This window comes from Ambystoma mexicanum, chromosome 9 (assembly GCF_040938575.1).
Source record: "Ambystoma mexicanum isolate Mex_15411 chromosome 9, UKY_AmexF1_1, whole genome shotgun sequence".
NCBI lineage: Eukaryota > Metazoa > Chordata > Amphibia > Caudata > Ambystomatidae > Ambystoma > Ambystoma mexicanum.
The window spans coordinates 607,954,362-607,967,448 of record NC_090931.1 but is presented as its reverse complement, the minus strand read 5'-3'; the positions used below and the strand labels follow the sequence as shown (position 1 = coordinate 607,967,448).

Here is a 13,087-nt window from a genome sequence, read left to right as displayed (position 1 = left end):
GATTTAGGTTTAGATTAGACATTTTTCCAAACCGCAACACCACTTTCATTGTTCAATAAATACCCTTGAACTGTGATCACTTGTCTTACTTGTTGTCACCATGAGCTTCTCACAATTGGCTTTAAAATGCATGGGGATGGGGACAAATCTGCACAGGATTGGCTTTAAAATGCTTGGGGATATGGGACATATCTGTACAGGATTTCCTTTCACATATATGGGGGTGTGAGACAAATCTGTAGGTATTGGCTTTAAAATACATGCAGTGTTGCAAGTCTGTATGGCATTGGCTTTCAAATGCATGTGGATGGAGTTGAATCCCTGCAGGAATGGCAATAAAATGCATGCGGATGGGAGCAAATCTGTACGGGATTGACTTCAATGTGCATGTGGGTGGGGCAAATCTATGCGGGATAAGCTTTAAAATGCATGGGGATGGGGTGAATCCATACTGGATTGTCTTCAAAGTGCATGTGAATGGGGCAAGTCTATACTGGATTGGCTTTAAAATGCATGGGGATGGGGTGAATCTGTACGGGATTGGCTTTAAAATACATAGAAATGCCCTGTGATTTGCTCAAATATGCAAAAGAGGAGAAAAGAGGACATTTGAATGTAAGTATCCATGATGTGCACATTCCAATGCTCTCTGTGCATAGGCACATCTTTTTAAGTGATGCGGGAGCACATCTTGTCATTTGCGATAATACAACTTTTGAAAATCTGCCTTTAAGTTTCTCAGTGTGATTAGGGTATAGGAAGTATAGGCAGTATATACAGTGACAGTGTACATGCCTGTCACCCTCATACACGTTTTAAGCCGCACTGAATACGTTTTTTTTTGTTGATCCGACGGTCTCCATAGTCATTGTCGATGCCGAAGGGTCGTCGGTTGTTCCGGATTAACTATTTTGTCGGACATTTTATTTTCTGAGGTGAAAGAAGATTTCTCTTGAAGAGAAGAACTCGAGGAATCCCACCAGCTAAGAAGACAGTTGAAATCTGAGGGGGAGCCGCAGGGGTGGAGCTACACACTTGACATCCTATTGGTAGGGACCAAACACACCCATAACGATGTGGGTGGACACTCAAGGTGTCAAAGGTTTTTCCGTAGGAAAAGTACAAAATTAAAGTAACAAGGGATTCCCAGCCTGACGACGGGGAATATTCACAGCATGTTAATCTATGAAAGATCCAATGTTGGAGAAGTAACATTGCAGATTCACCCCACCCCCACTCCCAATCCTCGACACTGCCGATAGGTCACACCCTCTGATGCACAAACAAATTAATATCGTGCTTCATCGGACCCTCCAAGTCGGTTTTTCTGTTGATCTGTTGGGAGCAAGAGGAAATCAATTGAGTAAGACTCATAACCCACCACATAGCATGACTCACCAATAGAGAAACCAGAAAGATCTCCCGACGGGTTGGTGCCTCTGTGAGCCATGTCTTCCAGAGGGGAGACTATCATGTGGCTGCCTCTGCCCCAACCTTGCAAACATTTCCACATACATTGGACTGATGGGAGGAGTTAGGCTTGTCCACCTTTGCCCAGACGCTTTCCAGAACTTCCGCGCCACTCACCTCTATTCAGCGCTTGGCATTCCAACCCTTCCTTGTACTTGGAGAGAATGGCTTCCAGCTCACTCAGGTCCATGAATCCAGACCCTTCGTTGTCCCACTTCTGGAAGAGGGCCTCCAGGACGAGCCTGCGCTTGGCAGAGAAGGCATCATGTCGAACCTGGAGATGGAGAGCAGGGGGAGAAGGCAGAGGCAGGAGAGGAGAGATTTCAAGCTGTCCCACTTCAGATGTGAGTAACATATTCATGATCATTTCAGGTGTGAGTAGCAAATTCAACACAGGTTTCAAGCTGTTCAGGTTTCAGTAGTGCATTCATCAAAGAGATTTCACGCTGTTCCATTTTTTCAGTGTGAGTAGAGCCTTTCCACTGTCGGCATGAGTAGCACATTCAACACTTCATGTGCGAGTCTCGCTTTCAACACAGATATTTCAAGTTGTTCCACTTAAGGTGTGAATGGCGCTTTCAACACAGATAATTCAAGCTGCCCAACTTCAGGTGCGAATAGTGCACAGTCTGGAGAGTTCAAGCTGCCCCACTTCAGGTGCGAGTAGTGCGCCGTCAGGAGAGTTCAACCTGCCCTGCCTCAGGCATTAAACTAGTAGAGCCAGACATCCCTCAAAAGCGGACCCACCTCATGTGTGAACATCTCACCCAGACAAGCGATCGCAAGTTATGCCATTTCGGCATGTCCAAGTTATGTTTTTTTGTCCGATCCTAGTATTGTGGCTCTGCTGCTCATTACAAATGCAGGTCAAACAGTGCCAGGAGGATAATAAAATGGATGTAGAGCTGCTGGCCATGCATTCAGCCCACCTCCGCCATACCCTAATTGGCCACCGGCCCGTTATCCCACAGCAAACCCTGGAGGCTGGCAGCTTCGCCGGCCCCGACCGAAGGCCCACACACAAGGCCCAAGAATCCCCCTGTCTGGCCCTGTCCGCATCCTTGCCTGATTATGGCTGTAATCCCCTCTGCACGCTTGGCGGGAAACCCATTAGTCCTTGTCCATTTATTCATGCCTTCGGCACTAACCAAGATACACCCACGCACTCACTGTTAGTAATGAACCCCTGCCAACAGATATTACAGATAGCACTGCCTCAAAGTCAAATGTTAGCGCAATTACCATGCAAAATGTAAGATCTGCCCCACTGTCCAATTCATGCACTGCCTCAAAGTGAAATGTCAGCACTACTGCCATTCAAAAGGTTAGCTCTGCTATACCCTCTAATCTGACCCCATGCCTTATGTCAACACTATGTAGGTATCTAACGGTAGTAATGCCCCTCTACCAAAAGTAAACTTGAGCCTCACTTGTCGAGCAGCATCTCCACATTAGCACAGAGTTCACCCTCAACCCCCACTCGTGACCTTAATTCAGCACTAATCAACGCCAGCTCGCTGACTGCACATGCCCTTGACATCCATGACCTCTCAATTATGAACAATTTAGATGCTCTTGCCATACATCTAAACCCTCCCACCCCTATCATCTGGTCCGATCACTTCATAATTTCTTTCACCATTCCCTCACCCAATCCGCTCCCCTTACCCAAACCAGAACCTCCAAATCTACGCAAATGCTGGAAGAAACTAAAAATCCTTCCCGACCTAGCCGATGCACTCCTTCAAGCTCCTCCCCCTACCCGCCTACCCAATTAACTCCTAACCTCCGACACCTTTGACTCATGGCTCAACACCTCACTAATCTCACTCACCCCCTCTTGCAAACCATCAGCTCGCCATGGCCTTTTCCCTAGATGGTTCACACCAGAACGTAAGACCACTAAACAGCTATATAAATCCCTAGAACGCAAATGGCGGAAAGACAAAACAGCCCTGAGCAGATCCACCTTGGCCCGGCACCATCGCCACTACAAGGCTGAAATCTGGAAAGCCAAAAAAGCCCATTACAACTCCTGAATCCTAAACTGTAAAAACCCCAGCAAAGAACTTCACAAAATCATCGCCGAATTCACCAAACCATCATGTAGCACCATCCTTCTCACCCCCTCACAATCTCTGTGCGACTCACTCTCTCTACACTTTTACACCACAGCTCTCGAAAGAACAAACTCTATAACCAACAAACTAGCTCTCTTACACTCACCACGCAATCCACCCACCCTACCTACCTGCCAAGTCACCACCTGCGACTGCTGCCCAACCAACTTTCGACTCTTTCAATCCAATATCAACTGACCAATTTCTCAAACTTCTCTCTGCCCGCTTGCATCTACTTGCGCAGGAGAACACGCAAGAACCATCATAAACGACTCCCTCTCATCTGGAAGTTTTCCCGATGCGTTCAAAACTTTTCATGTCAAGCCTCTTCTAAAAATAAACGTCCCTTGACCCTCTCGAGCCCAAAAACTACCGCCCCATCTCAAACACCAGGTTCCTTGCCAAACTCATTGACCGAACCGCCTTCTCCTAAATAAATGCCTTTGTCAAAGCCAACTATCTCCTAGACCCCGCTCAATCAGGTATCAGAGCCCGACACAAACTCGAAAACACCCTAACCTCAATCTGGGATGACCTTAAAAACACTGCTGATTCCACGGGATGCGCCGCACTAATCCTTCTTGACATATCCGCTGCCTTCAACACAATCAACCACTAAATCCTCTTTGACCGCCTACACTCTCTAGGAATCCGTGGACACTCTCAAGTGGATAGCATCCTTCCTCGACAATAGGAACCAAATAACCCTACTCTCCACCTATGTGTCCCACGCCCCACCAGTCAACACTGGAGTTTCTCAAGGAGCATGCCTATCAGCCCTCCTGTTTAACCTCTATATGTCCACCCTCCCACAAATAATCCGCTCGCCCAATATCCTGTGCTACAAATACGCTGAAGACACACAACTGATCCTAAAACTCCTGAATTCAAAACCCAGCTGCCAACCCGACCTCGCTTCCTGCCTCCTTAACATAGATCTCTGGATGACCACTAACCATCTCTTGCTAAACCCCTCCAAAACTGAAATCATGCTATGTGGCAACACCAAATTTCTTCCGCACCTGCTTCCCTGGCCATCTGCCATTGGCATTTCCCCGACACCCTCACATTCAGTAAAAAACCTTGGATGCACACTAGACTCAGACCTAACCCTCTCGCTCCAAGTCAACGTCTCCAAGTCCTGCCACTACCACCTTAAAACTCTTAGGCACATTTTTCCATAACTCTCCTTTCCCAACAGACGGTCCAATCAATTGTTATATCAAGACTGGACTATGCTAACCCCTTCTACCTTGGAGTCCACGCGTACCAACTGACTACACTACAAAGAGCACAAAACCCTGCAGCCAAACTTCTACTAGCACTTGGCCCAAGAGATCACATCTCGCGGGCCCTCAAAACTCTGAACTGGCTTCCGGTTGCCCAAAGGGTGACCTTCAAAACCTTATGCATCTCTCACCGAGCAACGCATAAAACTGGACCTCAATATCTTCAAGACAAACTAAAACCTTACCATCCTCCACGCATTCTAAGATCAAGCACCGCGGGCCTCCTAGTCATACCAAACACCAACTCAGTCAGGTTAGGTGGATCATCATTCTCAGCCCAGGCCCGCACTCTGTGGAACGCACTTCCACCCTTCATCCGACTCATCGAGGACCTCATGTACTTCCGCAAATTACTGAAAACATGGCTCTTCCCCCAAAATCGACTCTTAACTCAAACTCAATAACAGCAAGCGTTGACCTTAGCCCAAAGCTGCTTTATTGTAAATAACCCAGCAGCATGATCCGAGCGAGACATCGAAAACTAATAACCCCTAATGTAAATTAAAACTGATAAACTGAATATAACGAGTGAAGTGGTTGAAAGGAATAAACTAGACGAAAGCAGTGAAGTGGATGAAATTAGGGAAATGGATGAAATAAATGAAATGGACAAGAGGATCAAAGTTGACGAGAGGAATAAAGTGTAGGAGAGAATGGAAAAGAGGAGTACATGATACGGATGGCGTGCACGGAATAGATAGAGAAGATGGAACGGATAGATAGCATGGAATGACAGAGTGCATGGAATGAACGAAATAGATGAATCAAGTGCATGACATGTATGGAATGCATGGGACGGATGGGGTGCATGGGACAGGGGTTGCATGGGACGGATTGAGTGCATGGGACGGATGACGTGTGTAGAACGGATGAATTGGGTGGAACAGATGAAGTGGGTGGAACAGATGAAGAGTGTGGAGCGGATGAAGAGTGTGGAGCGGATGAAGAGTGTGGAGCGGATGAAGAGTGTGGAGCGGATGAAGAGTGTGGAGCGGATGAAATGTGCGAACAGATGAAGTGATCCAACGAATGAAGTGAGTGAACGAATGGATGAAGTATATGGGAGAAGGGAGCTGATAGAACAGATGTAGTGGGTGGAACGGATGAAGTGGATGTAACGGATGAAGTGGGTGGAATGGATGGAATGCACGGATCGGACGAAGTACATGGATCGGAATGAATGCATGGAACGGGTTGAACAGATGGGGTGCATAGAACTGAGGGAGTACATGCGACGGATGGAATGTATGGAACAGTTAGAGGGCATGGAAGGACATTGTGCAAGAACGGTTTGAGTGCATGGAACCACTGAGTGCACAGAACGCTTTGTGTGCATGGAACGGCTGAGCGCATGGAACGGTTGGAGCGCATGGAATGGTTGGCGCGCACAAAACGGTTGTCTTGCACGGAACAGTTGTAGTGCATGGAACGGCTGTAGTGCATGGAACGGCTGGAGTGCATGGAATGGTTGGAGTGCATGGAATGCATGGAACATGAAGGCGTGCAATCTCAAACACCTACTGAAAACCACCATATCACATCACCACGCTTACTCTCTTCTATACACCACCACTCAACTAGAACACAGCGATACTATGACACATTCGGTATAGCTGTTCTCATACCAACACCTGCCACATACTCCCTATCATCCCAACTAAACACAGCTGGCTGCACACACGTCAGCCTAGGCGTTCTCCTCAGGCCTATCGCAGCCACAATCAGTCTGGTATCACTCTGCCAGAACGAACACATACTCCTGATCTCCCAACCACCACACCTATCGTTAAGAGCAGCTATCATACGAGTGCCACACCTGCTGCACAAATATCTGGTGCACACATGCACCTTATGAATCTCTCTTTCCCTCTCTCTCTCTCTCTACTGACTTGAACTACGGTTCCCGAGGGCGTTCAACTTATCAGCGCCTTGAGATCATACCAATGGTACATAAGGCGCTATATAAATGCAAAGTAACATAACATAACATCACTGAAACTTGGCTACACGCAGCCTCTGGCCCTATGCTATCGCTTGCCCTCCCTACAGGTCATACCATTTACAGAAGCGACAGGCCAAACTCAAGAGGGGGTGGTCTGGCCTTTATTGCAAAGGAACACCTGATCATCAGACAAGTACACTCTGATCTCAATAATTGTGACATTCTCTCCCTCAAATGGACCACCTCCCCCACCAACATGATTTCTATTCACCTAGTCTAAAGCCCACCAGGTCCCACCCTCACTGTCGAAGAAGACTTAATCTGCCTACTAAGCCACAACCTCAAGCCCACATCACAAGAGCTCTGTATAGAGGACATCAATCTGGGCCTCAACAACCCGTTGACTTACCTGCCACGTCACTAGCCACCGCACTAACCTCTCTTGGCTTCGACCAATGCGTTAACAATCCCACTCACACCAAAGGATGCACGTTAGACTGGTTGGCGGGCACCAACTGTTGCATCACCATTGAAACCAACTCACCATGCCCATGGTGTGACCATCACATCATCACCTTCTCACTCCCAGTAGGTCCATCGCCTAAACCCCCTATTAGCCACACCCCTTCCACCTTTGCCGGCAGTTCATGTAAACTCACGAAGGAAAACCTCCTCCCGTTCCTCAATGCCCTCAATCCTGACAGCCAAGAGATTACAGAACAAGTGTTTCTAGCGCAACACTATTTCACCACCCTTACCAACGCCATCAACCCCATTGCTCCTCTAGGTGCTAAAAAGGCCAAACCAGTGGTCCACATTAACGCCTGGTACACCCAAGAGATCTCCACCCACCCTTAGAACTGAAAAAATATTTGCTTAGTCAAGCTAGAAACTGCCCACCTCTGAATCATCTAAGTGTGCCTTCACTATCATTGCGAATAAATACAAAAAAAGCCATTCTACACGCCAAGGCCTCCTCCCTCAATTCAAGAATCACCACCGCCAGTTCAGATTCCAAGGAACAATTCACCATCCTCAAAGAACTGAAAACGCCAGTCCCACAAGCTTCTACAATCCACAAGGACACTGCCTGGTGTAATACCATTCAGGACACCCTTCTGACCAAATTTGACATGCTAAAACAAAAAATCCAGGCCAAAGAAACTGGCATCAGGCAACAATGTCTGCCCCTGCACTCCCCAATGGCTCACATGCCTGATATGCCACTGCACAGCTTCAGTAAGGTCACTACTCAGCAAATATCCTGTAGCCTATAAAGTTTAAAGCCATCAAAATGCAAGGGGATATCTGTCCAGCCCCACTAATCAAATACTGTGCCCTTGAATTAGCCCTGTTCATCACAGCCTTTATCAATGCCTCCTTCAATACCAGTGTAGTCCCCTTCTGCCTTAAAGAAACCTGGGTCCTACCCTCACTAAAGAAACCTAACCTCAATCCCACCAACGCAAACAACTACTGGCCTATTACCACTGTCCCATTCCTCCTTAAAATGTTCGACAGAGCAGCCTACTTACGAATTTAATGCCACCTAGAAACCAACCTAATTGTAGGTACTCGCTAATCTGGTTTCCGCCCTGGCCACGGCACACAGTTTTCCCTTCTGGACCTGAAAATCCAGCTAGACGCCGTCAGAGACAAAGGAAAGTTGGCTATGCTCCTTTTCCTTGATTTATCAGCGGCTTTCAATCTAGTTGATCACAACGTTGTATGTCACCACCTCAAATCCTCTGCTGCCTTCTGCCTTCTCCCAAGAAGCTGCCACCTGGATAGCATCCTTTCTCGAAGGTAGAGCGATGACAGTCTTTTGCTGACAGTGCCTGCACCACGCCATCCCCAATTGGCTGTGGGGTTCCCCAAGGATCCTGTGTCGCGCCCACAATATTTTCACAAAGCCACTCTCTGACCTCCTGAGACAGCCTACACCAACTACGCCGCTGACACGCAGATTCTGCTCCAGCTCACAGGGTCCTATCTCAAAGACTCCTCCACTCTCAGCGCACTTACGCCACGGTCCAAGCATGGATGGTGACCCACGGCCTGTGCCTCAAAGATGAGACGACTGTGCTTTTCATCATTGGTCCAGCAGATGCCTTAAAAACCCTCAACTCTCAATACTCTACCATCAACATCGATGTATCTGTAATCGCTGTCTCCTCCTTGGTAAAAACACTGGAAAGACACCTCACTGCCACCCTTTCCCTAACCCGGCAAGTAAACGCCACCTCCTCTGCAGCAGCTTACTCAACGAAATGTCTCAATGCAGCTAAGCCTTTCCTATCTAAAGACAACTGCCTAATGATCACCCGGGCAGTGGTTGGCGCAGACTAGACTACTGCAATGTCCTCTTTGCGGGTACCTTCACAAGAAACATACAAAAATTACAAACCATCCTGAACAAATTGGTACGTGCTACCCTCAATATTCCATGATCTGAGCACATCTCGGCCGTCCACAGAGCTGCTTACTGGATACCTATCAATCATCAGACATAAGATCACTCTAGCTATTTGCCCACAATCGACCCATATTTAGCCCGTGCCCACTGTCCATTTTAGATCAATACCAGACCACTAGCCATAGCCTTCGGTCTTGGCCAGTGGGCACGGCCACTCTATATTTTAAAACACTTGCAACCCATCACTCAAAGACATTCATCAATCATATTTGACCTGTTTTGACAATGGTATTGTTATGTATGAATGATGCAGGCTTTGAGAACTCAGTGTGAAGCAGCATGCTACAAGCCCCTTGTTTTATGGTCGGTCTCTTGGTGACTGTTGTGATACATTGCAGAACCCCAACTAACCGCATTTAAGCAGCACTGAAAAGGTAAAATAATGACCGGCCTCAAGAATAACATATGCCCAGGTACTTTTGCCCCCATAGGGAAAATCAAAAGCTGGCATCCATGAATATACACACAGTAAGTCAACATGTATCTTAAAGTGAAATATGCAAATGTAGTTCAATTGACCTTCTCCTTCGAAGAAAGTGGGCAACACAAAATAGCATTGGACTTTGAAAAAAATAATGAACATCAGAAAAATAATCTGAGAGAGGAAATATTCTAATACATATGCTGTCAAAGTATAAAAGGTGCTCACCTTTTAAACCCAGCAATGCGTCATGAAATATTCCCTGGAAAACAAAATCCCAATACAAAAAAAGTGCTTGTGCACTTGTGGGTAAGCATCTGCACTGCGAACATGACAACCTGAGTAAAATCCTGGTAGGCAAATACTTGAGCAAGCTTGCCAACCTCGAAAAACCACAAGGGGTTGCGTCCCCATCTGAAGAAAAGTTACACTGACCACCCACATGCGTCCTCTACTTGTGCCCAGAAAAACAGCCACAATCAGGTGGAAATAACTTCACCAGCGTCCAGGATTGCAAGCTCTCTTGTCACATCATTGGCAAATACTCATGACTTACTTGCCCTCTCATCATTTCACCTCATCATTCCCATGTCTGGCTTTCAACAATACTTTCCTTTATAAAGATAACTTGAAAAGTACACATACCATAGGCAAAAAGTGTACAACTGTGGCTTTTTTCCCCCATCTTGACTGGGAGACTACAAATACCAGAATGCAATTCAGCAAAAGGCAACGAAAATAGTCTCCGAGTGCAACTGACAGTCGCACGGATTAAAAAATAATAATGTGGATGCCGTGTGTTTTCTTAGTGTGTGATGAGACATTTAAAACTAAGAAAACACACAGAATCGGGGACTGTAAGTGGTATTGTAACTCGGGCTAATTTGTTAGGCAACATGGCCTTAGGGGAATGGCCCCTTCAGTTTGAAGCTTAGCAGGGTTGGTCTTGGTTACTGCATTTTTCACCCCCGACATCACTGTACAAAATATTTTTCTTTAAAAAAAGAAAAATTCTATTGCCCCAGGTTCAGAACTACAGATACCCTCGGCTAGTAATCTTACATCTGCAAATATCGTAAAAACAGCCGGGAAGAATTGCTTTCCTGCACCCCCGGGCCCTCACCAAGTGCTCCCCTGTCTATAGCTGGGGCTACAGAAAACCTTTGTGTTGCAAACTCGGCCCCTAGACCCCATCCAACTCCCAAATTTCACTTGGTGGCCTCTTCCTTCCCACCCACTCCTAGACTGATGAGATTTGCATGTTTTTTTTTAACCTGCAAATAGCATTTTTCCTGTATTTCATTTTGCGATTACCTCTGCTATATTCGTGGCTATCTCTTGCATTGAGCAAAAACAAAGATGGTGGCTGTTTTATTTCTAAAAAAACACAGTTTTGGCAATTTAACCGAGATAAACTATATATTTTGGAGAAGGAGGCATACCCTTCTCCAGCCAATATTTTAAAAACTGCTGCACGGAATAACCCCAAACCTCAATAAAGGCCTCCCATAAAAGTTTCATACCCAAGTTGTTTCAGACCCGGTACAAATCAGTCCAGTGTTTTGGGCTGTGCAGTCCGGCAAAAATTGACCTACTTTGTCTATGGGAAAATGAATGGGAAGTAGGCTGCAACTTTGATTATGCACTATGCGCATAAGGTTTTGTATTTGATCCTGCATATCCCTAAGAGCCACTTTAGAAATGGTGTGATATGCTCTTGTCTCTTCGAGTTTAAGGCACGGTCTGGTGGCTTTATTCTTTAGACTGATGACATTTTTATATAATTAAGTAGGGCAAGTGTATTATGCCCAAATGCGGGTGGGATAGCCGTCAATCTTTATCTTACGCAGATGACACTGGCCTCATTGTAAGTATGCCGGTCCGGAAACAAAGGTGCCGGTAAGCTTACTGTTGTTTCCGGACCGGTACACTTCAACTCTGCAGGGTAACAAAATGAAATAATGTGCCTCATTACGAGTTTGGCGGTAGCCGTGCCTGTTTTATAGGCACGGCTACCGCCAAACTCGCTACCGGCACCGCCACCTGCGATTGGGCAATAATCGGCCCATTACGAGTTGAATGGGCTGGTAATTGCCCATTCGCGGGTGGCAGTACTGCCGGGCTCCCGATCCCCATTCTGCCTCATAGGGCAGAATGGGGGTGGGGAGCATGGTTGCACCGGCACCGTTGATAACAGTGCTGGTGCAATTACGAGTTATGCTCGCGGGTGCCGCACTGCCCCAGGTCAGACCAAGTGGGCTGTCAGGCACCGACAAGCAGAACTTGTAATCCGGCGGTACAGTATGAACGGCACCGTTCATACCATATCCGCCACCCTTATAATAAGGCCCAATGTCTTTTCCGCAATGTAAGAAGAGTGTTTCAAGTGATTTCTGAATTGAAAGCGATTACAAGTTGTACAAGAATGTGTCTATTCGTGTGTAGCGTTTGATTCCCGATTCGTAGGTAAACAGCATGTGAAGATGTTGCAAGGAAGTGTTTCTACAGTCATTTTCACTTTGGCTAAGTTTTCCGCAGCACATGGGGTGCGCTGTCTTTTGACCTTCCTGCAGGCCTACAATGGCAAGATTCGCCCAAAAATCTTATAGGGATGCGCTTGCTCTGGAATGTTTTTGTAAACCTATAACAAAATAAAGAAATACATGGTAAGTTAATATATTATATTTAGTTCAGACCTGACAAGATTCGTGCTTTGGTAAAGGTCACGCAGTGTCAGGATTGCTACACAGTGTGAAGCCTCCTCAACATATTTGTCAGGTTCTGGAAGTACAGGCATCCCTTTCTCCTTTTTCTTCTGGAGAAAAGGACAAACGTTGCCTGTAGCCACACCGTCTTCTTAGGACCTGACAAAGAGGTCAAAGGTCTGCCCACTGGAATGGGTATCCACTGGGGAAATGCCTAAGGCGGAAGAATAAACAGAATCATGAAATGCACCTGGCTCGAGACCCGTGCAGATGGAGATCAAGAAGAAACAGGCGAGGAAGCTGAGAGGGGAAAAGATGGATCAGAAGGAACAAGTTACTTACCTGTAACTGCAGCATGGGTCTGGCATGGATTCACATGCTCATGAATATTCCGTAGTCAGGCTGGGAATCCTCGGTAAAGAAAAAATCTGTATCAGTTTCGCTTCTGATCTGTCTTTCTTAGTAGTAACCAATCACTGATCTCTGGGTCATACTGGCCCCAGCCAATGACTGCCCTCTCCCTAAGCCCCGCCTCTGGCAGCCATCCTCAGATTTGGTAGCACGCCAAGTGGCAGTATGACCAAGTGAAGAGCCGCAGAGGGGTAGGTGGGAGGGTTCGCATGTGAATCCATGCCAGACCCATGCTGGAGAACAACAGTTACAG

At 46.7% G+C, this 13,087-nt stretch overlaps 1 protein-coding gene across 2 annotated transcripts in view; it reads right to left on the bottom strand.

Annotated features, from left to right (window-relative positions):
- Nucleotides 1–13,087, bottom strand: part of EFCAB5 (EF-hand calcium binding domain 5) — a 361,217-nt gene that overhangs the window by 172,583 nt on the left and 175,547 nt on the right. For both annotated transcript variants that reach the window (XM_069615250.1, XM_069615251.1), the window contains exon 12: nt 1,588–1,744. In XM_069615250.1, coding sequence (XP_069471351.1) covers nt 1,588–1,744 — 157 coding nt within the window. The remainder of the gene's footprint in view (nt 1–1,587; nt 1,745–13,087) is intronic.